General features: G+C 34.9%; 1 protein-coding gene across 1 annotated transcript in view; it reads left to right on the forward strand.

The window, feature by feature from the left end:
* The window catches only part of NAV3 (neuron navigator 3), a gene marked incomplete at its 5' end in the record, with an annotated part of 387,240 nt that overhangs the window by 170,986 nt on the left and 190,439 nt on the right, over positions 1-25,815 (forward strand). Inside the window, 2 exons of the mRNA XM_083365121.1 lie at positions 22,891-23,008; positions 23,628-23,680. Coding sequence (XP_083221247.1) covers positions 22,891-23,008; positions 23,628-23,680 — 171 coding nt within the window. The remainder of the gene's footprint in view (positions 1-22,890; positions 23,009-23,627; positions 23,681-25,815) is intronic.

Consider the following 25,815-nt stretch of genomic DNA (forward strand, 5'->3'; position numbering starts at 1 on the left):
CAGCTTCTGCCAACCTAGCAGTTCGAAAGCACGTAAAAATGCAAGTAGAAAAATAGGGACCACCACGGTGGGAAGGTAACAGCGTTCCGTGCGCCTTTGGCGTCTAGTCATGCCGGCCACATGACCACGGAGACGTCCTCGGACAAGCGCTGGCTCTTCGGCTTTGAAACGGAGATGAGCACCGGCCCCTAGAGTCGGAAACGACTAGCACGCATGTGCGGGGGAACCTTTACCTTTACCTATAATTTACATTATCATACATACTGAAAATATTTCCATTTTTGCACATCTATTTCTAATTGCAGCTTTTAATTTTGAGTATAATATTTTTCTTCCTTGAATATTCAGGGAGAAAAAGCATACATGTGAAAATGCAAGTTAGAAATTTCTTTACTACAGAAAAAAATCTTTTATGGAATTTAAGTGTGTAATTAATTAAATTTAAGATCATCTTAATATACACAAACATTGAAATTCAGAGTGTTTTTAATAATTTAACAAAGAATTTAATACTTCCTGGGAAATGTATGAATGTTTCCACATGTGATTTATATATTAATCTTGCAGAACAGAACTAATAATCTTATTTTATGGTTGATTTTTGTTTTTATAAGCCTGTAGTGTACTACACTGCATACACAAAAATTGAAATGAGTGTTTTTTATAATTTAACAAAGTTCCTAATGTAAAACATGCCTTGCAATTGGTTATGCTGTTTGCCACAGGCATCCATTTAAAATACACTGTTTGTGAATGAGAAAGGAGAGTTGTTTTATCCATATAACTGACATGAATAGTTCTGCTTCATTAGTTCAGTTGCTTAGAAGTCTTGTAACGTTGTAGTATCAGACCTCCCAAGTTAGGAAACAAAGCATTGTAAACATTCTACATGCAGTGAAAAGCTGATTACACTATTCATATGGAAACTAACTGTTCACAGTGTGATTCTGGACCTATGCAAGCAACCAAATTACTCCACTGTATTGTTCCATCAAGTAGCAAGAGGTCTTCAGTGCATCAGCTTGATTTAGCTGTAATCCTCCCTCAGCCTTCCCATCTTGCTCAATTCATAGAATTCCATTCAGTTGGGTCTCCCTTCTGCAATGCAGTGGTAGCCCTTCGGGAGAGCATGTAGCAGGATAAGGCTACCCCAGCAGTGGTGGGATTCAGCCAGTTCATACCAGTTTTGCAGAACCGGTAGCTATTTTTTTGTTGCCCAGGCCCAGAATGGACTTCCGGAAGTGGCACCCATGCAGAGAACTGGTTGTTCACATATTTGAATCCCACCACTGTACTCCAGGATATATTTTGGAACTGTATGTAAAGTTCCCTTGATGTAATTCTTTCATCCTTTCTTGATTTGATGCAACCAAATTACTACAATCTCATTTGTAGAGAGAAATCTCAAGCAATATTTTGTCACATTTAACAAAATAGAAACAGCTAGTTAGCTTCAAATAATAAAAGCAGGTAAGGAATTTTCCTTAGGTGTAAACAGAGATTGGACTGTGCATATGTACACCAGTTGGTTAATTTTTCACATACTGTAATTTATCATTTTATCTATATTGTCCCATAGGTTTTATCAGAACATAAATGCAATTTTACTTGTGTGAAAAAAGAAAGGTATTTATACTAGGACAAATAGATTATTTGAATATAGTTGTGTTGTTGTCAAGTGATTTCTTCAAATTTATATATAGTTATATGCCCAGTAAACACCAAAGCATATCTTAGCTTAGACTTTTGTATCCATAGCACTATTTCACTTGGTAATTTTTGATATTTCTTAACATATCTTTTGACCAGCAGTGTTTGTTTTTTGTTTAAATAGTATGCACCCTGTATTTATCATGCTTCGTGAATTTCTGCAGAAGTCTACATGCAGTGGTGGGATTCAGCTGGTTCCCACCAGTTTGGCAGAACTGGTAGCTAATTTTTTATTGCCCAGGCCCGGATGGACTTCTGGAAGCATCATCCCACAGAGAACCGGTTGTTCACATATTTGAATCCCACCACTGTCTACATGTCATAAGAACATAGTAGCCTATATGTTGTCAGGATAAGTATCAAGTTGGTTTAGTTCTGTTTCACTACTTTAAATAAGGGACACAGTGGCTCAGTGGGTTAGGACGCTGAGCTTGTCGATCAGAAGATCAGCAGTTTGGCGGGTCGAATCCCGAGTGCCATGTAGCAAAGTGAGTGCCTGTTACTCGTCCCAGCTTCTGCCAACCTAGCAGTTCGAAAGCACGTAAAAATCCAAGTAGAAAAATAGGGACCACTAAGGTGGGAAGGTAACAGCATTCCGTGCACCTTTGGTGTCTAGTCATACCGGCCACATGACCACGGAGACGTCCTCAGACAAGCGCTGGCTCTTCAGCTTTGAAACAGAGATGAGCACTGGTCCCTAGAGTCGGAAATGACTAGCACGCATGTGCGGGGGAACCTTTACCTTTACCTTAACTACTTTAAAGTTTCTTTTTGAATTGAAATAAGTAAATATATAGTTCCAAATATTAAAATATTCCTGATAATATTTTCAAAATAGCCTTAATAAAAATTGGAATATTTATGAGAATATCAGTTCTTGGTGCTGAGCTGTCACTTCTTTTTGAAAAGTAATTGAGGTTAAGAAAATGATCATATGTATAGTCAGCAGGATACTGTCAATAGGATACTGCTTTAGGATTGTTACTTTGTTCTCAGAAAATGCATTCATACAATAGACATATGTAAGATAAATAATGCGGATTTATTTGGGTTAGAATAATTTAGAAATCTTTTACCATTGTAGTAAATAGCAATAGATATAAAGTATGGATTTTATCAAAGGGTTTCAAAAGTTTTCTGCTAAAACTGAAAGTTATAAGAATGAACTATTTTCCATCCAAACAACACTCCAAACCATGTTACAAGTTAATAACCACTTGAAAGATATTGCCACAAAGGCTCCAGAACTTTAACAAGGTTTATATTCATCAAGCTTTTGACTTCCATAATAGACCATATGCAGAATCCAATAAAATCTCTTCAGTGACCCATTGTGCAATTCTTATCTCGTCTGTTACCAGACAATTGTTTGATTGAAAATTTATTCACTCTTGTATGCTGTATTACTTTGAACTATGGTGCTGGGGAAGACTCCTGCGAGTCCCTTGGACAGCAAGGCGATCAAACTGGTCAGTCCTAGAGGAGATCAACCCTGACTGCTCTTTAGAAGGCCAGATCCTAAAGCTAAAACTCAAATACTTTGGCCACCTAATGAGAAGGAAGGACTCACTGGAGAAGAGCCTAATGCTGGGAAAGATTGAGGGCAATAGAAGAAGGGGACGACAGAGAATGAGGTGGCTGAATGGAGTCACTGAAGCAGTAGGCATGAGCTTAAATGGACTCCAGAAGATGGTAGAGGACAGGAAGGCCTGGAGGAACGTTGTCCATAGGGTCGCGATGGGTTGGACACGACTTCGCAGCTAACAACAACAATGCTGTATTATTTTTCTGTTAAGAATCATTTTTTTCAGTAGATCAGCAGCCTCCACTAGAATGTCACTACTTGTACAGCTGTATGAAAATGGCCTTGAAGAAGGTATTCAAGAGTCATCTGATTAACACCAGCTTAGCCTTGAAAGGGAGGAGGGCATGAAGAAGAAACTCAAGATTGCCCTGTCTTGATTCTCTTAGTATAGGAGTCAGGAGAGAAAATCTCTGCAAAACTTTCAAAATTCTATTATTATACTTTGAAGGACGAAGTAGAATTATTCTAGTTGAGTGTGGGGGCTGTTTTCTGATCTAGCCTATGACAAAAGACTGATATCACTGCATTCAACATATTAACCTTACATTTACATATGTGTGTGCGTGTGTGTGTGTAAACTGAGCAAATACAGTTTTATTACAAATATATGATTAAATTTGATAAATAAATAAAATTATAAAGCTGGATGTCACCTACTCTAATCTCTTGCAATATGTAATATTGTCTTTGACAGATGACCATTCAGTTTTGAAAAGTGAATATAAAGATTAAACCAGAAACTTTCCTTCTGGGTCTAATGGAAAAAGACTTGGAAAAAAAATTTGGAACTCTGATTTTGTATATGGTGACAGCAGCAAGATGGCTCTATGCACAAAAATAGAAGGATGTTTTGATTCTCACCATGGACAAATGGTTACAAAAGCTGATGGAATTAGCAGAGATGGCTAAATTGGCTGTCTTGAAAAAAGAAAATAATATAAGAGCCTTGGTGGAGCAGTGGGCTAATGCCTCCTTAAGTAACACCAGCTGCCTGCAATTAGTGCAGGTTCGCATCCCACCAGGCTCAAGGTTGACTCAGCCTTCCATCCTTCCGAGGTAGGTAAAATGAGGACCCAGATTGTTGGGGGCAATTAAGCTGACTTTGTAATAATGCTGCTTGGGGGGTGTATGAAAGCCCTAATAAGCAGGCATATACATAGAATGAAGGCTACTGCTAAGCTTGTAAGCCGCCCTGAGTCTTCGGAGAAGGGCGGGATATAAATGGAATTAAAATAAAAATTAAAATTAAAAAAAAGTATTTTTGTTTCTACTTGGAAATCACTTCTGAACTTTGTTATTGAGATGGAAAAAATGATACCATGATTTTAGGTTTTACTGATTAGACTTTATTTGCTGATGTAGAAATGGTTAGTTCATACTACTATAGAAATGTAAAAAGTTGAGATTTGATTTTAATCTTATTTTACTGCAACAGAGGGAGTCGGAGGTCAACGCCTTTTGTTTCTTTCCCTCCCCTTCTTCACACTTTTCTTTTTCCCCTTTCCATATTGTTATCCCTTACTATTTGCTTTTGTATTTTCATATTTTACGATATAAATGAATAAAAGTATAAAACAAACATGAAAAAAAGTTCTGAAGACCTCTACTATAGAAAAATGCAGCACTACATATAGCAGTTGTTCTATTTTCTGACAGTTATAAACTCTGGAAATCTATTTTTTAAAAATGAAAATTTAGTAAAGCCTTGGTGTTATGGACACGCAAGTCAGCAAACTTTGGATGCAATAGGAACAATCTGAATTCTGTTGTTTAGCAAATCAATCAATGTTCAAATATTTCACTCAATGTGTGCAAAAATGCACATAAATACTGTAAAACTACATAAATGTTATGTACATGATTCTGAGATGATAAGACATCTAGCATTAGCTGACACCTGTTCCCCAACGTGGCCTTAAAATGAGATTTTATTATTCTAATACATATTTTTGTTTGTTAATAAGAATATATTCCTAAACATAAGTACTCTATTAAACTTTGAGATAAGCACATTTTTTATGTCGAACAAAAACTACAGCTACAGTTGATTCAGTAATTTGGTTTCACAATTGTAACTTAATTGCTTGTAGAATCTGGTGGTTCTTTTGCTTAAGGGCTGAATTCACAGCAAGCACTAGTTTTGAGGTGGGAAGCGAGCATATCTTGTATATTTGTTCTTTTGCAGCAAATGGTGCAACTACCACAATTTCATGGTGGTATAACTACTTTTAAAAACAAAAGGTCATTTACTGAGCAATTGCTTAAGGCAAGAATGGACATAGTACATTAAAGAAAACCATCTGTTTTATTCAAGGAGGCAGAGTGGTAGTGAGAATGGGCTTTCTTCTACTAAAAGTTAAAAAAGGTAAAGGTTCCCCTGCACATGTGTGCTAGTCGTTTCCGACTCTAGGGGCCGGTGCTCATCTCCGTTTCAAAGCCGAAGAGCCAGCGCTTGTCCGAGGACGTCTCCGTGGTCATGTGGCCGGCATGACTAGACGCCAAAGGCGCACGGAACGCTGTTACCTTCCCACCGTGGTGGTCCCTATTTTTCTACTTGCATTTTTACGTGCTTTCGAACTGCTAGGTTGGCAGAAGCTGGGACGAGTAACAGGCGCTCACTCTGCTACGCGGCACTCGGGATTCGACCCGCCAAACTGCCGACCTTCTGATCAACAAGCTCAGCATCCTAACCCACTGAGCTACATGTGATTAAATACTACATGTGATTAAATACCCAACAGAGAGAAACCTGTGTACAGAAATGTAGCCGTGTGTATCAGACATCACTTAAGAATATCTTGAATCTGGACTTCTTTCCACACAAAACTATAGAATAAAGGAAGAGACATAACATGTAACACGCCCAATTGCATGTTTTAATTCTGCAGAATGAAAAAGGAATGCAGTCAGAAACAAGGCTGAATTTTAAACTTTTACCTGATATATGGATAGAAAATTGGAACCAACTTTCTGTTGTTAGACACAAAAATATGATTTGTTTATTTCTGCAATATAGTAGTATATTAATCCCAAGACCAACTTTGAGTGTTAATCAGGAAAAAATTAGGAATCTTGTAGGTATTTAATGGGAAAGCTTAAAATCTTTTAGTTTGTTATCACCTCCTGATGATTTCAATGAAATTTCCAACTTTACAGAAAGCTCCAAGTGAAAACATGAAGATTCTTTACAGGTACTCCTCACAATGATGGTAATTGGGCAGCAACTCTGTCACTAAATGATAACAGCTGGGGCAGTTTGGATTGCCAGCAATAGATGAATCCTGCATGGTGATTAGATGCACCATCATGTGATTGCCATTTATGTCTTCTTAAACAATAATATTTTTTGTGGAGCTTTATTTATTTATCAGCTTTGGGGAAGACAAAAATTTATACAATTGAAACCAGTCTCTACAATCTTTTCATAATGGTTGATCTTAGCGTTATAAGAGCTTTAGAAGTCTATATGACACATTGCCAACAACAATTGTTCTCAGTTTATTTAACAAATTAAAGATTGACTGCATAGTCATTGTTTTACAAAAAGAAACATCCATCTTCTACCACAATGATCCCAAGTGTAAAATGCCTATGCTGTATGTCAACTGGAAATAGACTTTATAAGAAACTGCTTAGTTATTGTTCCAAGGAAATTTTGGATCTTGACTAAAGCCAGTCTGCTTTATATATTTTTAAATGATCAGTTAATCAAAGCATCTCTGTTTAAGATCAATTTGACAGCTAGTATTCTTTCCTTCCCTTTTTTTTAGCTTTATACTTCTGACACGCAATATCACAGTTAACAGTTGTGTGATGTGTCATTGCCTGAAGAATCATTATTTATATACACATAAAGTTGTGAATTCTCAGCTATCAGCTTCTTGGATTTTTCAGCTACAGATAATGATCTAGCTCCTTCTTGTGGCACTTTGCTAAACCTGCAAAATAAAAAGGTTCATCTGAGTTTCCTAATGCGATGAAGAGAGTGCAAAGAAAATAATCTTTCTCCTCTCTGAATAATGGTAATAAAAAAATTTATTGTCCGTACCACTTTTCCTTAATTTCATTGGTTTATAATACCCAGGCACCACAATAGGCTGTGTATTATGAGGATCATAGTTCAATAGACAGAGCTGATCTTCAAAATAGAGAATTCCTATATTGCAGAGCATGTGGTAGAATAATACATTCTCTCTCTTCCCCCCACACTCTCCCTCTCTCCCTCCTTTCTCTTCCTTCTATCCATCTATCTATCCATCCATCCCTACATCCATCCATCCTGTCAGGGCAGTTTTTAGTTCTTTAAAAAATAAAGCTAAATAAGTATAATATTTTATGCTATCCTGATTGCTTATTTTTGCCATGAATTTAGAAAGGGAAAAGCAGAAAAATAGCTACATTCAGAATGAGACAAGAATATTTAAAGTGATGTGGAAGATATAGAGCATAAGAAAAGGCCTATGCATGAGGCCTAAAAACAATATTTTCTCAATATTTTCCTTTTCTTTATCTCCCAGTTTGTATTTGCTAATTCTCCTTCATCAATACATGCTTCCCCCCTCCTTCTCTCATGATGGTATGCTTACTGCTATAGGAGTATTCCTTTGTATTCAATTTGAAAATAAATCAATTTAATTCAATTCTTTGTCACAAATTAAAATCTTGCAGCAATTCTTTTTGTTCAGTACAAATATAGGCTGTATTGAATTTTTAAAATTCCCAAAGTAGTTCATGAATGCAATATCAGAAATAGTCAATTAGTTTTCATTTAATTATCTTGCACTTAAATGGAATATGCTATAGAAAGAAAACTTTCAATTATGGAAGACATACAGTAGTCCTTCTTGAATTATGATATAGTCTGTTAAATAAAATGAAAGGCTCACAAGTTTTTAACTAACACACTTTGCTTCCTTCTTGTCTCTTCTTTCCACTTAGTTCATGGTCATCACAAAAAGCTTTGATGAGTCTCCTATGGATTAGTGACAAATGACAGAGCCAGGATGATTCAACAATTCCTATGATTTGAAATTATTTTAAGCTACCATAGACCTAGGAGGCATTTGAACTTAAATAATTGACTTGAGCTCTGGAATGTTACATTTGTTTTTGCCAACTGACTATATTATTTCATATAGTATGCATTCCCAACTATGTACATTTACTCAGACATAAACTTCCTGGTGGGATGCATAGGACTCTAGCCTTCATTTAATTAAATGAAAGTTTTTATTTGATTCCATGAGATATAAATAAGTCATGTAGTTGATGTTTAAAATTAATATTGATATGTAATAAAATTACAAATTATTTTCCTTGAGCTACAAGCTTATTAGAGCTTTCTAACACGCATAACAAGCATCATAGGACTATACAGTTTTCCTCACTGATATAAAGAATACGCTAAAATTCAATCTTTGATCCTCTGTTCCATTTTCCTAATGTTCTTTTCCAAAGTTGGAAGTTGTCCACCCCACCCCCCCCAAAAAAAGGAATGGCATGAGAACACTAAGAAAAGGATCAAGGATCTAAAGGTTTTTAAGCAAATCCTAAAGTCACCAAACCCTCATACTATTCTGTGTGTGCAGTTAGATACATTTTGTTGTTATTTCAATTCTCAAAACATTGGAGGTTGGAATCCTTTTGGGATTTACTGTAAAATCCCTGTCTCTAATATCTATCAATATATCCTTTATGATTGTTTGTAGGACTGGAAGAAAGGCACAAGTTGTTCCAGGAATCAGGGCTAAGAAACATGCCCAAATATGCCCAAATAGTTTTTTTCCCCTTCATGATTTAAACCAGCTGTTCCCAACCTTTTCTATACCCTGCACCCCTAGAATGCTTCTGAAACAGTATATTCTCCACCCCTTAAAAAAGTAATACCTGGTTATTCATATACACTATAATTTTGAAACTTCTAAACCTAAGTTTTTGCACCCCATGGAATATCATCTCGCATCCCCAAGGGTACGAGCAACCCCAGTTGGAAATCCCTGATTTAAACCAAATGGAAACAGTAACAGTCCTTACAGTCTAGTTGAGTCCAGAGATCAGTGTTCTGGCTTTAACACAAATTGTAGTAAGAGCATCTCCAAGATTATAAATATATATAAATTCATGCTTTAACTTTATCGATAACAAAATTTGAACATCTAAATGGAAGCTGAGCTCAGATGTAAGTTTTGGAAAAATGATATAGGGCAATTTAAAACAAGATCAAATGAATGAACAATTTCATTTTGTACTTCCTAACTTAGGTAAGGGGCAACCATGTCTTATTCTGAATATGATTGTAACAAAGTTAAAGGAGAAAGCAGGTATAAGATGGACACATTTGGCATCTAATCCATAATTAGGTCAAGATTTTGGACAAGTCAACACCTGTGGGACCCAATGTGGAATCCTCTTAAGGATTTCTTTACTCTTCTCTGTCATTGTCACTTCCTTTTGTTTTTCCTTCAGTTCTTTCATTTTTTTTAAAAAAAATCTCTTGCTTTCTGTACAGAATCCAACTTAAATCTCTGTTGTTTCAAAGTAAAAATCACCTCTTCCAACTTATCCCATCTAAATGGAATTTTCTTCTCTTTAAATTTGTCAGAAAAATGTACTCTTTTCACTTGTGTAATATTCTGACTGGTATTTCCTTAAGTACAATTACATCATTATTATCAATCTTTTTCATTTTTAATGTGTGCCTTTGTGCCCACAGTAAAAAATGATAATAAACTTTATCTATCTATCTATCTATCTATCTATCTATCTATCTATCTATCTATCTATCTATCTATCATCTTCAAAGTAGCATTAAAATGCTGTTGTAGAATTTGGCTCTCTTATTTCTATGAAAAATAATATTAGACACATGTTGAATACATGTGTATTTTTTCCCCAAAAAGGGCTATTCTTTTTCTTGATTCAGAAAAAGCCTTTGACAATCCGGTATGGACTTTTATAGTTGTGGTTTTGAAAAAGATGGGTTTCAGTCTAAATTTTTTGGGAGTATTTATAAAAAACAAAAGCCAAAATACTAGTAAATGGTCCTTTATCACAACAAAGTACTATGTTAAAAGGGACAAGACAAGGTTGTCCTCTACATTATCTTTCTTGGTACTAGAATTATTAGCAAGCCAAATAGATCAAGAAAAGAAAATTTCAGGAATCATACTAACGATGCAAGAAAATAAACTGAAATTATTTGCTGACAATATGTTAATTAAAATTACATATTGTAAAGGCTGTTTATTAACATATACAAAATATAGTTTCATGTCAGGCTATCATATTAATAAAGACAAAAGCCAAACCCTGATGCAGAATTTGACAGAAGAAAAGCAACATTTGTTTATGAAATAGCAGGCTTTAGTATTATTAATAAAGAAAATTAAATATATAAGAATTTTCTTGCAAAATAATGAAGACTTATTTTAAAAAAAACCACAATGAATTACCAAAACCAAAGAATATTTATACTATCTTTATTGGAAGGTTACATCAATAGAAACCTCTTAGTAACAGAATCCTGGTAGTCTAAAAGGACTTTCCTGCTTCTCAGCCTTTACGATCTACACAGCATCCCTTCTTAGATGCTTTCTTAACTCCCATTCCTGCTTTTCATTCAGATTTCTCTCTTGAGGCTGTAGCTCTTCCACCTGCGTCTCAAATTTTTACTCACAGTCTGTTATAAAAACATATAATGTTTTAGGTCATATTGATGCAGAAATAATGTTTCCTGGCTATATTGCTAACAGGCCGAATATTTTGGTCTTGTGCATCTTGAATTGGATGTTTTAACATATTTTTTACTGGTTTTAATGTTTTCATTGGTTTTACTGTTTTTGTTGTTTAAAAATGCTTTTTTTAATTTTTAATTATAATATATCTACTGAAATGTAAGTCTCCAAGAGTCATTCACTGAGATGGGCAGCTATAGAAACTGAACAAAACAAACGAACAAATAGTCACTGAAAATGTAAAAGGATTCACAAACTTTTAAGTAGCACTTTATATCCATATGGCTTTTACATTTTGGAAGGGGCATGACTACCAGACAGCTTGCATTTGGGTTGATTCATATAGAAATAAATAATTTTTGCTGCAATAAATGATTAATAATGCAATAATGAGGATTATACTGAATATTTGGAAAAATATAGAAAAATAATAACTTTTCTTAATAAGCTTACTTAATTATTACATGTCTATTTCTATTAAAAGGAAAGATGTTAAAATGTATTCAGTGGAAAAACAGCAATTAGTTCAGCTTGCAAGTCTTAATTATATATAAGACAAATATAAAATCTTTTGCGCGTCATATTTCACAGTGGTCTAGTTACCTAATTGCTTTTAGTATGTTCAAGTAAGTAGAACATCACAAAAATAATTACAGAAACAAGGGAGGATATTTATTTTATTTATTTATTTTAATTCCATTTATATCCCGCCCTTCTCCGAAGACAGAATTCAAAAAACGTATGTGTAACTATTATAACACTTGCCTTTAATTTATAAACTATTATTGAAATGTAACAGAAACTGATCAAGGATTACATGATTAAATGCTGCAGAAATTAAATACTCTAACAGAGATGCAAACATGGAAATTTCAATAGAGGAAGAACATTAAATTTAATCTGAGTATTATATTCAGAAAAATTGGTATAGGATGTTTTATTGTTGGTAGTTTATTCCAGTTTTGATCTCTAAAACTATTCATTTTCAAAACAACAACAACAACTGTTGTTTGATTTTGTTTGGTATAAGAGGGAATACACATATACTCTTTCAAGTTTCTGTTATTATATTCTACAACAGTAAAGTAGCATTCCTGAAATTCTTGTGTTCTCTCTTCCTTGACCTGGCCTACCTCAAAAGGTTGAAGCACTGAAGAAGAAGAGCAGTGCTAGATAACTGTAATTCTGATTCTTACAAAATGATCTTTCTCAGGCACTTTTGTGTTAGCTGAAAAATCTTAAAGGAATCCCTAATGTATGCAACCAAACAAAATCTAAGTGATGGGAGTTCCAATTCATTTGGCTTGTCTATAAGTAAACAGATACCTGCATGTGATTCTCTAATAAAGATTGGTCTACAGGAAAAGTCATTGCAAATGGGTAAAATCAGAATACCTCTTTATCCAAAGAGCTGCTTCAGCCTCCCCATGCTATCCTGTTGCACTCTCCACAGTCTTCAGGCTATTGCTCCTTGCACAGGGCTACTTTGCTCACACCACTGGCTCTGTCCTGCTGCTTCTCCTTAACCAGGTTCAACAAGTTCCTTCAGCAGATTGTGCTTTGCTATCCTGCAGTACTACTCACTGTTCTCATCTTAGGGCTGCTCCGTTGCCCAGCACCTGAATCCCAGCTGGCAACAGGAGGAGGAAGACAGAGGAAGTCAGATGTAAGTGGTGGCAACAGCAGAGGGCAGTAGGGGTAGAAGGCAAAGTGCAGGGTGGCCAAAAGGGAAGAGATGAGGGAGAGGTTTATGGGTGGGCTGAGCTGAAGTAGAGACAATTCGTTTAGGGCATGACAAATGTGAAATCCATGCCTAACAACCATGTGGTCCTGGCCAAACCTTTGCAACCAGGGTTGCCAGGATGGCCAGTGCTAAGCAGCATAGTCACGATGTTTTGCTTAATGACTGTTTCACTTAGATAAAAAGAAAATATCATCCCTATATTGAAGAATGAGATTATTGCACAGATTCAGGAAAATTCACATAAATCAGCAGAGATTTTTTTTCTTTTAGTCCAAACATAAGGAAGACGTTCTTTAAAATTGCCATTTCCATGATGGGAGTGAGGAGGCTTCAGGTATATAAATTAAATAATTACATTTTTACATTATCTCATATTCCAGATTTATGGTGCAAAATTTATATTATTTGAGTTTCAAAGATAGTATACTTTCTTTAGAAATATATTGATAAATTACTTCTTTGCGCAAATAGTTTTGACTTATATACAATAGTACTTAACGCAAATCATTAAGCTTTGCATCTTGCATAGTTGGGAATTTCACAAATGCAGAACATACTCTTGTGCTGTCATCTTGTTGAAATTATTTTAACAGATAAATTTGGCCACAGACAATGTAAGCAATTTGTGGTCAAAGCTGTTGTTTAATGTAGAACATAGATTAGGAGAAAAAAATTTTCTAAGGAAATGAGCAATGTGATAGTTAGTTACAGAGTTCAGTCAGTGAGATACATTCACAAAGTTCAGTGATGACTCCATCCTGACAGTTGTCAGTGACTAATACTCTGAATGTTTTTCTGTAGAGGTGACATTTAATAGAGTCTCTTTGTTTGTATAAAATATTTAATAGCAAAGTGTAATTGAAATGTGTATGGGAAACTGATCAAGGCTCTGTGCTTTGCTTCTCAGCAATTCCTGATCAGGCCCAATCTCACAAAGCAGTTGGCATTCTAATAAATTCATAATGATTTTACTAAATTCCTGTATCCACATCATTGTTCCTGTTATTTGCATGCTAGTTGTAGGAGTGAACATGTGTTTATTTATGTACAGGCTTGCAAGGAATTTATTTCAAAATAGAATAGTAGAAGAGCTCACTGGAATTCATAAAGCTATGTTCTCACTTTGCTTTGCTCTATTATTTCCTACACTATGATTGGAATCTGAAATATAAAACTGTAACTTAAAAGCATTAGGCAATTATCAGCTGTTGCTACTGATAGTTCTGTTTTAAAATAGAAGCCAGAGATGGAAGATACTTATTAAACATCTGGAATGCAAATGACAGCGGCAATGAGAGTCAACAGTGAAATATTTGAAGTATGTATAAGCAAGTGCTTTTTTCAAACTGCACAAGCTATTATAAGTACTTTGTATGAATGAGTTAGTAAAGCATAGAGAGAAGTAACACATTTTTATAGTCTTGGACACAGGGTTATATGTTAAATTAGGAAAGTCACTAGGAACTTCAATTTACTTATTTATTTCTATGTATTCAATTTATATGGCAATCCATCTCAAACAAGTGATTCTGGATGGCGAACAATCATAAAATCAATTAACACCAATTAAAAACACAATACAGAATGAAAAATTGTTACGTTTGACTCAGGTGACATCAGAAATACAAATCCATGCTTAAATTACTGTGAGGCAGAGATTTGTTGTTGTTGTTGTTGTTGTTAGTTGCAAAGTCGTGTCTGACCCATCGCGACCCCATGAACTATGTTCCTCCAGGCCTTCCTGTCCTCTACCATCTTCTGGTGTCCATTTAAGCTCATGAGGCAGAGATACTATTATCCAAATCTCAGGAAAATCAAATTATAGCAAATCTTGAGAAATGCAAATTTTTGCAAGCTCAAATATAAAGCTATATTGTTTAACAACTGGTCTCACCACAAGTTAATCAGAGATAGAATCTTACAAAAATAAGTTTTATGTGTAAGATTTAGTAACTAATGATCATTAATTAAAGCATAGGTAGAATTTCAGGATATCTGGATCCAACAGCCCTCAGTTCTGATTAGCTATTAATTGGGGTCTACTAAGCCATGAATTGCTTGACACACAGTTGGGCTCTGGCAGAGTGCCTGGTCCCAAATCACTTGTGATTGTGAGCCACTCAGAGTTACTTAACATGGACAGTCATATAAATCTTTTAAATCAACCAACCAACTAACCAGCCAAGCAAGCAAGCACCCAGTGAACTTCCATGGCTCAGGATGAACATAAAGCTGGGTCTCTGTTCTGCCACTCCAGCACCTTAAGCATTACATCTTTGTTTGGACAATTATTTAATTCAGGGAAGCTTGGAACCTCTTACTCTTTCCTGTTTTAATTCTTGTTGCTAAGAAAATATGAAGTTAAATTCAAAGACATTGCCCAAGAAAAAGTGTAAAGGTTCCTATAAATATACATGCTGTGAGCCATAGCATGAAATCTTGAGATGACACTATTGATGGTCTTTCTTTGACTTTTGTTCTTTAGTTCAGCCAATTGTTTACTATATTTCATTTTATTTGAGACCTTGCTGCTACAGGTAGTAAATAAAACAGAAGCCTGTTTTCTGAAAAGGATTGATGTTAACTCACTGTATGTGTTCATTTGGCTCTGTGTATCTTACATGGGACTAAGGTTTTAGTGAATGCAGTTTATTATACAAAGTTTGCAAGATTGGTATATAATTTTTGTTGCTGTTTTTGTCCTTTTTCACTTAATTGAATTTCACTCCATGAAAGTTTATGCTCTAATACTTTATTTTTTAAGATGACCAAAAGCTTGTGTTTTTCTTGAAACCGGAAATAACATACAACCACTCTCTTATCTGACAGCAATGTTTCTTTTTTCTAAAAGTCACCTCTGGTTCACCTTATGTCCTTCCCAAACTGCCAGTGTGTTTCTCTTGTTCAAGCTGCTGATGTACTCATTTTTGCTCCGTCTGTGTAGTAAGAGTACTATAATAGAAGCCATTGTTTCAACAGTGTGACTTCTTTGTATGTGTAATTTTTACAGCCCTCCACAGGCATTTCAAAACATTGAAATGTAAGGCAAATGACAAAGCAAATGAAACTGTCTTACTGGAACAAACAGTTGTGTGACTTCCCCCCCCCAAATGCCCTACGCAAACATGCCTTATCTTTTTTTTAACTGCTTCATAACAAGACATTTTAGAGATTTCCTTATCAAATTTATATCTGTCACAATCCAAACATTCTCTTAGCATCCCACAGTAGCACTGAAAGTAAAACATCCATAATAAAACCTAAAATAAAGCAATAAACAAAATCCTGACCTCAGTAATTCAAGATCATAAATCAGACATAGACATCCCATCATTCACCCTAGACACTATGGAGCAACTTTATTTTCAAAAGTTTGCAGACAGCCAAAACTACAAGGGCCAACTTGATTTCTCATGGGAAATTATTTCATATCAGTGCCAATGAGCCATATCCATTCAACTGCTGGTGACTGAGGATCACCAGCAGTTTCTCAGTTTCAGCAGAACATGCAAGCTAGATGTGCTGCTTATAGTCCCAATGTTAAAAATACTGCCCAAGGATCTATTCTACAGAGGAATTATTAAGTCTGTCATTTGTATCTAAACAATATCTGACAGACTTTAATGGATAGTTAGGACTGCAGAAAAAACAATCACAACCAGCCTGCCTTCCATTGAGGATCTGTGTACTTGGCATGAACCAGAAAGAGGGCAGAGAAAATTTTTACAGATCCCTCACATCCAGGACATAATCTATTTCAACTTCTCCCTTCAGTATGCTCCTATAGAGCATTGCATGCCAAAACAACTAGACACAAAGATAGTTTTTCCTCCATGCCATCATTCTGTTAAACACATAATTCCTACAACTCTGACTCATTTCTCATCTTTTCTCTTCTTTGCATCTTTTCTACTATATTGTCTTATGGGTTTCTTATGATTTATCAATTGTTGTTTGTAACTTATGATTAATGATTATAACTATGATTTGGGATCTATGACCTATTATTTGCTGTTTATATATACACTATGAGACAAATTTCTTGTATGTCCAATCACACTTGGCCAATAAAGAATTCTATTCTACTTGAAGGATTATTCACAAGAAAGATACATTTCGGTTTGGAGAAGATGGATAGATTATATTCAGAAAAAATATGGGACTAAAAAGTTCCATTTAGCTTATGAGTAGATTTTAGATTGTTATAATTTTTTTAAAAAAATTATATATACTTTTTATATATTTGTAATTATGTTATAGGCGGGTTAAAGTGTATTATGTATTTGGTTATTTATATAGTTGATTAATGTTAGTTAGATTATGATTACTATATATTTGTAACCCTGTAACCAGCTTTGGGGAAGTGGGGGAGGGGGAGGGGGGTTTGGGGGTTTACTCTACTCTACTCTACTCCATTCCATTCTATAGGAAAATATACTTTGGCTTAAAAATCAAAATAAAACAAGAAAATTACTTATTCATTATGACCAATCCATTCTTTGCTGTTTTCTAGTAACCAAAAGTACATTTACATAAATGGATATAATATAATGCAAATTGACTCAAAGCCTTTTGAAAAGTTCAGTTTTAATAGCAAAGATATGGCCAAAGGAACAGTGGAAAAGATTGCCATTCATGTGCAAGTTTCAAATCAAACTAATGCAGAAGAGAGACAGCCCCCCATTCATATCCCCAAGAATCTGATATTTAGAAGCATATTATCAGAGTTGTAAGAAATAATACATGCAAATTATGATGCTTGGCTTATTTTCCACGAAAGAGCAAAATCACCCAAACTATTGGAAGTTTACAAAAGTCATCTAAGCAGCCAACAGTGGAAAGTTTAATCAACTGCGTTAGATTCCCATTCCTAACATAGTCAGGTTTTTCTAGTTTAAGCCAATCATACATTTCTTTTTTTATTCAAGTTTTATTGATTTTTCAATATTTACATATACATGTATTTGTGAAGCAATATGGTGGTTGGGTAGTGAAAAGTAACAAATAACAAGTTGTTTGTAAATAGTTCAGGTTGCATCAATAAAGATTCCCTCTCTGATTAGTTTTCACATAGTCAAAGTGATCAAGTTAGTACATTTCTAGATATGACCTAATCAGTTAAGAAAGTTTTCAATGTAATTAAACTAATACATATCAAAATCCTGTTTTTAAGTTTTACCTAATTGCAATAAAATACTCTAAAGTGGCCTATAATATACAGAAGAAAGCTTACTTTTTGGGTAACCTACAATTACCTATTTCAATAAGGAATAATTCGCTTGTCTACAAAACTTACATTGTTCATTACAAATCATTCTTACGATTTAACAGTAAATTCTAGTTTTCATCTTAACAAATCACCAATTGTTAGAAAAGATTTTTTGTCTTAACCATTCAACACTTATTAAAATACTATCTTATATTATAAGATTCTAAATTCTATAGTATAATTCAAAGTTTTATTCTAATAGCTTAATTTTGTTTTCCTTTAAAAATCTAAAACCTAAATATGAGATCAGTTTATTTTTTTAAGATTCCCCTTAGTCCATCAAAAAAGATTTTTTAAGTTCTATCCTTACAAATCCCAAAAAAAGAGACAAGTCTAAATCTTTAAATCTAACTCTCGCCTTCCTTTTGTGCCAATCAGGCTTCCATCTTAGTGTCTTTAAATTTTCAAATGTGTCTCCCTTTCTTCCTCCACCTCTTATTTGAATCCACAGAGACCATCCAAATGACAGTTTTGCCAAGCTGATGTTCCCTTTATAATCATTGAAATATTGCTTTAATAGCTCAGTTTTTGATGTTTCGTGTAATTCTTGTTCCATTTCCATCTGGGTTAGGTAGAATGTAGTAGCTAATGTTGTTATCGTTTGATTAGCTGAATCCTCAACATACTGTATTTGAAGGCCTTTGATATGTTTGCTCTTAATGTTGCTTTCTTCGGGTGTTGTTGTTTTTTCAACTGTAAGTTTTGTAGTTAAAGTTGGAGTTTGTACTTCAAAGTTCTCTGTAGGCTGCGTTTGTTGCTCTTTGAAGTCTCCTATTTCAGTGTTAAATTCCAGTTCTTCTATTTGTTTTTGGGTTGTCAGTTCATCATTTAAGGTTAAAGTTTGGTCTGGTGGCTTTGAATTGTCAGGTTTATCATGCAATTTGGCTTTAATTTGCTCAGTTATAGCCAAGATTGTGTCCAATATCAATTTGTAGTTAAGTGGTGGGATATAGTCATCCATTTCATTAGTGTTTACAGCTAAGTCTTCCGTGGAGGCTATTTTAATAGAAGTCAGTAATTTTCCACCTCCAATGCTCCTAAAAGTTGTTTTCAGTGCCAAGTGTTCCCACACTTGTCTTTAAAGATAATATCAAGGACAACTCTGTTATTTAGTCAGCTGTCAGAATAAGCAAAAGGTTTACTTGCAATTCCAAGTTTAGCCACAGGATGTCATCAGTAGCATATAGAATAAGTTGTAAAATTCTTTTTTTAAAAAAATAATATAAAGCTTTTATATAATTAGTCCATTCTTTTTTCATTAGTTCACATCTTAAAGAGAAAATAGGGTAGTAGATCCCCACAAAAATGTGAGCTTTTTAATAGGTAGGAATGAGATTACTTATTTTCTCTGCTTTAATCAGATGGTGTAGTTTTTTTCCCCTTTCTTCGCTTTAAGGCTTAAAATGTTATTCCCCTAAGTATACAAAAACTGTTTTTTTTTCAAAAAGGGGGGGAGAAAATTTTCAGAAAAGTCCCACAGGCAGGCAGTTAGGGAGATAAGAAAGGAAAGGTCTCACCCAAGTCCTCCAGATTGCTTCATTGTGTTAGATGGTGCTTTTGGCTTTTGGCAGGGACAGCTTAATGATCAGCCATGTTGATGACCGGTCTCTTCTTCTTTGGGCCAAAAGGAGCTGCTCTGGATTCAAGTGGAGGGCTGCCACCCTTCCACGATCACAGGAGTGCCTCCTTTTCAGGGTCCGCCAATGAAGAAAGATCGGACAGCAGGGAGGGAGCTCTCTCTGCGTGTCCGAAAGCGCTGCGTGCACAAACTGGAAGCCCCTTATAAAAGTCATCTAAGCAGCCAACAATGGAAAGTTTAATCAACTGCGTTAGATTCCCATTCCTAACATAGTCAGTTTTTTTTTTAGTTTAAGCTAATCATACATTTCTGAATGACTAGGTATATTGTTGGGTGGGAGGGATAGAAAGAGTTTATTATGGTCACAGATAAGAATTCAAAATAAAACAAATTAAAAATAAAATAAGCATAAACACACAAAACAGAATGGAATGCTATAATTGGCAGTGGACTTACTGGTGGGCAGTATATAATTTTACAGTCAGTATAAAATTAGGTATATTCAAGGAAAATAAATCTTTCTGATTTGATATATATATATATATATATATATATATATATATATATATATATATATATGTGTGTGTGTGTGTGTGTGTGTGTGTGTGTGTGTGTGTGTGTGTGTGTGTGTGTGTTTTCTGAGGTTTTCGCGGGTGCCTGTATGTGGATCCTTGGTTTTTCGGGTTTTTCCCCGCGTAGAACTAAAGGTGTGGGCGCAACGTTTCGACAGAGTCCCATCCGTCATCATCAGGCTTTAGCCACATACATCGGACAGACCAACAGAAGAATAAGTGCATGCATTGAAGAGCACAAAAACTCACTCAGAAAGGGAGAACAAACTTCATCCCTGGTCCAACACTTTGAAGCCACGGGACATGAAATTGATTTTAAAAAAACCAAAACTTTCGCCAAAATTGAACATTTTAACAACAGAATAATCAGAGAAGCCATTGAGATAGAAAAACACCCCCACAGCATGAATACACGAGATGATACCTCTCATCTACCAGCCATTTGGAAACCCGCCTTGATTGACAGACGAGGCCCAACCACCAAGAATGATACCAGACCCAAACTCATGATAACATCACATGACATCACCACCACACAACCATTCAAAAAGCAAATCCGAAGCCACAACGATAAAGACACACAACCACAAAACAGAAACCTAACTACAGCTGCAACATCAGCCACTTTAAACCCCTCCAAACCACACAATAAGCAAACTGACACCCACTATAAAAAGATGCCACCACCACAAACACGAAGCCGAACAAAAGCAGCACAACTCACCAGCTCAGTTCTGGAGCTGGCAGCTGAGACCAGCCCATCCACTCAGAACAACCCCCCCACCCAATCAGAACACACCCACCATTCAAAACACACTCCCACCCAATCAGAACACACTTGGTCCCCTACCCAATCAGAGCACACCTCCACAGAACACACCCCCTCTGGCAGTTTAAAAAAGAGGAACTAACAGCCACATGCTTCTCCCAGAAGAAGGAAGCTAAAGCCTGATGATGACGGATGGGACTCCATCGAAACGTTGCGCCCACACCTTTAGTTCTACGCGGGGAAAAACCCGAAAAACCAAGGATCCATATATATATATATATATATATATATATATATATATATATATATATATATATATATATATGTAGATCTAGAGTCTCGGGTTTCTTCCCGCGTTCCTTTCATCTTCAGAAAGTTGTGGCGACGTTTCGACGAAATCCCATCCGTCATCATCAGGCCGGAGTGTTCCTCCTGCTGCTTCTACGAAAACAAAAATATATATATATATATATATATATATATATATATATATATATATATATATATATATATATATATATATATATATATATATATATAATCAGAATTTCCTGTGTATTTTACTAGATAAGGAATTATAAGTTATAAGATTGTCTAGATCTTTATAGAAGGTACCATACAATAGGATATCAGCTATAATTTAAATAGCCCCTTCTCTACAGGGAAACAGTTTCATTGGGAACATTTTTATATGAACCATCCAAAACTGATATGGGGAAAATATTGAAGCATTCTAAAGTTAATATTCTTTGGAATTTGGAGACAATTACATGATGAAAATATCTTGCAGGTTTGAAAAGGGTGTGTGTGTGTGTGTGTGTGTGTGTGTGTGTGTAAGTTCTGGAAAACATTACTGTTGGGATTTGACTTTGACATATAGATTGAACATAATTTTATTTAAATAGGAAGTTGTACATAGAACTACAAAACATATTTGCTTATTTCTTGTGAATACTGGAATTTAGTTAAAGAGTGTTCACTAGTCTGTATCCATGAACTCAGAGAATGACAAACCATTGTCACATTTTTGTCCAGCTATCTTTTCAGTGATTGTAACATATGTGGGTATTGATCACTTCCTAGTTCATTTGTGGGAGAAGAAAGCAATTAATTTAAAGACTTTCTCATCTCTGAGGGCACCACTCCAGGTTGCTTTACTGCTAGATTCTGGCTTGTGTAATCCTATTACAGTTGGCACCAAGTTTAGTTAGCTTTTGGTGTCAGCTAAAGAGCTGGTTGCCAAGACTTTTGGCTGAACTTGTGCTACTGTGTTGTTATGCTCCTACCAATTGTTTTTCATGTTTGTAATTTAATATAGTTTTAATTTTTGAAAGGTTTGATGGGTTTATTTGGTTTATTTTAATCCACTTGATTTCTGAGGAATAGTGAGCCAAAAATGATTACTTATAAGTGTATAAATTGCTCATCTGCTTCCAGGAAGCAAAGGCATTTGCAGGGCCAAGATATGTGAGGTACTGTACACCTTACATTTGTTTGCATGCTCTATATGGATAAAATGTTTGTTTCCCTAGAAAACGCTGGTACAACTGTTTGCACATGGTTCTTATGAAAATAAACACAAGAAGCAAAATGAAACAAGTAAAAACATTACATCCAGTGTTTCCAGTGTTTCAGACTGAAAGTGATTTATGACAAGAATTTTCTTGGCAGTCCTGAAGGGGCTTTTTTTCTGATCACAATGACAGTGATGTTTCATTGTATAATAAAATGAATCATTCAAGGTTAAAATGCAGAAAAATGGCACAGAGGCTGATTTAAAAAAGTAAAAACCATTCAAATTTTACTTTTTGGTGGTGACTCCTTAAATTGGAATGTACTTTATAGAGCTCTACTCACATGTAAGCCAACATAAGTCTTTCTAAATTTTATTCTCTGTCTCTTCCTGTTTCCCTTCTCTCTACTTTGCAGATTTACACTGACTGGGCTAATCATTATCTAGCAAAATCTGGCCACAAACGACTGATCAAAGATTTGCAACAGGACATTGCAGATGGAGTTCTACTAGCAGAAATCATCCAGATTATTGGTAAGTCTCATGCATTTATCCATAACCTGACAGTTGACTTTTGGGTTAGGATATAAAATACAATAGAACTAGAAGTAAGCGTTCTGTGAGATGAATGTTAAATAGTAGTCATTCAGTCTCTTTATTTCTCTCTCTATACTTATTTTTAGAAATAGAGGCAATGCTTCCTAATTTTTAAAAGGTTTAGAAATTTTGATAAGAGTTTGTATGTGGTTCATCCCTTTTATAGCCCAAGGGCTGTGTTTCACACACTTGGCAGACTAAAGTGAATGCTTCATTAAGCCATGTGTCTCCAATGTGTGCATTTTATTAACTGGAGCAGTTTATACTTTCTGAGATGACTTGAAACTGTATCTTGATCCCACAAAAACAATTGTGGAAGATTTCATGTCAGCAGTCTGGAGAACTAGCGGCAGCAGTCTCTCTGCACTTCCCCTTTGCATGAGGGAAGGAACTGCTGCTCACAAGAAAGACTGTTATTGTACATTTCAGCGTGCTGAGAGCAAAATTCAGTATGTGCAAAATGCTTGTGTGCCTATTTGCTTTCTCTCATCTTGTCTTATTGCCTATTCTTAGACATGATTTTATTTTTTAAAAAAATTTCACTGCTTTCTTTTAGCAAATGAAAAAGTTGAAGATATCAATGGTTTTCCTCGAAGCCAATCTCAAATGGTAAGAATAAATGTATGTATGTATATGTATGTATGTGTGTGCACACACTCATTTTATATATATTTGTCTTATAATATATTGATAAACTCTCACATTTGCATTTTACTGAATTTGTACTCCTGGGAATTACATATCAGAAATTTGTCCGGGGTGTGTGTGTCAAGAACTTAAGGAAGAAAAATCATTGATACTTGCAAATACATTAATTGTCAGTGTGCTTTTTTTCCTAAACTTCTGTGTCTTTCAGATTTACACAGATCATTTCATTCCAGAGCTGCCTTTAAAACAGTAAATAGCAGAACCAATTTTAAGTGGAGTCTTTGTGTCTGGACTACTGGTTTGAAATATGGGGTTTGCCAACTTTTAATGAATATAAATAGTCTTTCTACTTGTCCACAATATAGTCCAGTGAAATAGCCTACTGCAGAGCATTTTTTGAATCACATGCTATTCCTGCTGGAAGAAATGAACCTAAAGAATGCAATGAGATACAATTTAACATCCAGAATTAGTTTTAATTTTTGTAGCATTTTAAAATTACTAACATTTCGGACTATTTATAAAATAAATAATGGAAATGATACTTGGAGTTTTTTCTCTTGGTACATTCAGTTAATCTGCGTTATATTTTTTCTGGGTTTTTTCGTTTGATTTTTTCCAAGCTTCTATTGATTAATTTTAATTGCTTAGATATTTTATCTGTTAACCACTAACTGTTTAGGTAGATATTTAAGAAAGAAGCCTGTTACATTTATTCTGAAAGGAAGTTACTAAAATTAACTCTTCACTGCAAATATGTGAAGAGATACTTGCTTGCTAAAGCACACTCAACAGTAGATGTTATCTTCTTTTAAAAAAAATATTTATTCAACTACTTTCTGCAACCTTGCTTTTTCTATCATTTTTATTGTTTTCAAAGAATCTTTTGCTCCCATACTAACATTCCATTATATCAGAGGTCAATAATATATTGCCAGCAGATGTCATTATTATTAATAAGCCAAAATAAAAAACATCTAAAGGTCAAGAAGAATCCAAATCTCATGAGATGTGAAAAGAAATCTCTTTTAGATAATAAGAATGAGATTTCAGAATACTTAGATGTTATTGTGAGAGATTTTGGATGGGAGGGAGAAGTAAAATTGCTGTAATTTAAAGTATCATGAAATGTTAAGTCGCTGTCCCATTGCACAAGCATTATGCAATACTTCCTGGTATCTGGAAAAAAATGCCAAACTTTTGCTTTTTTGAAAAGATAAAATAATCTCTGCAAATAAAGAAGCTGGTTTAATGGAATGATTAAAGAGTAAGGATAAGGTTGGGAACACCTGGTTTTAAATCACTCTTAGTTACAGCGGCTCACTGCGTTACTGTTAACAATCACACATTGCCAGTCCATGTTACTATACATATTTTTGCTATATATGCCACCATACAGTCTTTTTTAATAAGAAAATCTTAAATGTGATATGATATTGTTCCTGATTAGGAAAAAGAGGAATTTTAAACCTTCTGCATCAAAAAGGCCCATTTTCTTACCCATCATGATACTATTCCTTAAATTGTTCATCTATAGATGTGGATTACAGTAACTGATGAGCTATGATGCTGCTGGATAACTTTGATTGGATTATATATTAAGACAGTAAAATTAAAAAAGGAGGAGAGGGATTTCAAGCGAAGATTCCCAAAGGATCTCTCCAAAGTAGATTAATGAATGTCAACATTTAATGTAGCTGAGGAGAAGGAGAAGAAAGCATTCAGAAAATTTTGGAGTCATGGTAGATAACTGAAGGAAAATTGCCCAGTGTCTAGCCACCATAAAATTCTATGTCTGGAAACATTGATAGAGAACTAACAGAAATGCAGCCAATATTATAATGTCCTTATAAATTTACGATGAGACCACATTTGGAAATAATGTATACAGTTTTAACTACCACACTTGAATATTGTATTCAATATTCTACATATTCTACATCAGTTTACTTATTGAAGAGTTGAAAAGAACATTCCCCTCCACGGGCAATCAAAACAATTTCAGTGATAGAGCAGCTTATCCACTGGGAAAGACTATAGCATCAGTGATTCTTAATTACAAGGGGGGCGGGTAGGAGGATACTCAATAGATAGGG

Source organism: Vipera ursinii (assembly GCF_947247035.1).
Source record: "Vipera ursinii genome assembly, chromosome: 6".
In the NCBI taxonomy this organism is placed as follows: Eukaryota; Metazoa; Chordata; class Lepidosauria; order Squamata; family Viperidae; genus Vipera; species Vipera ursinii.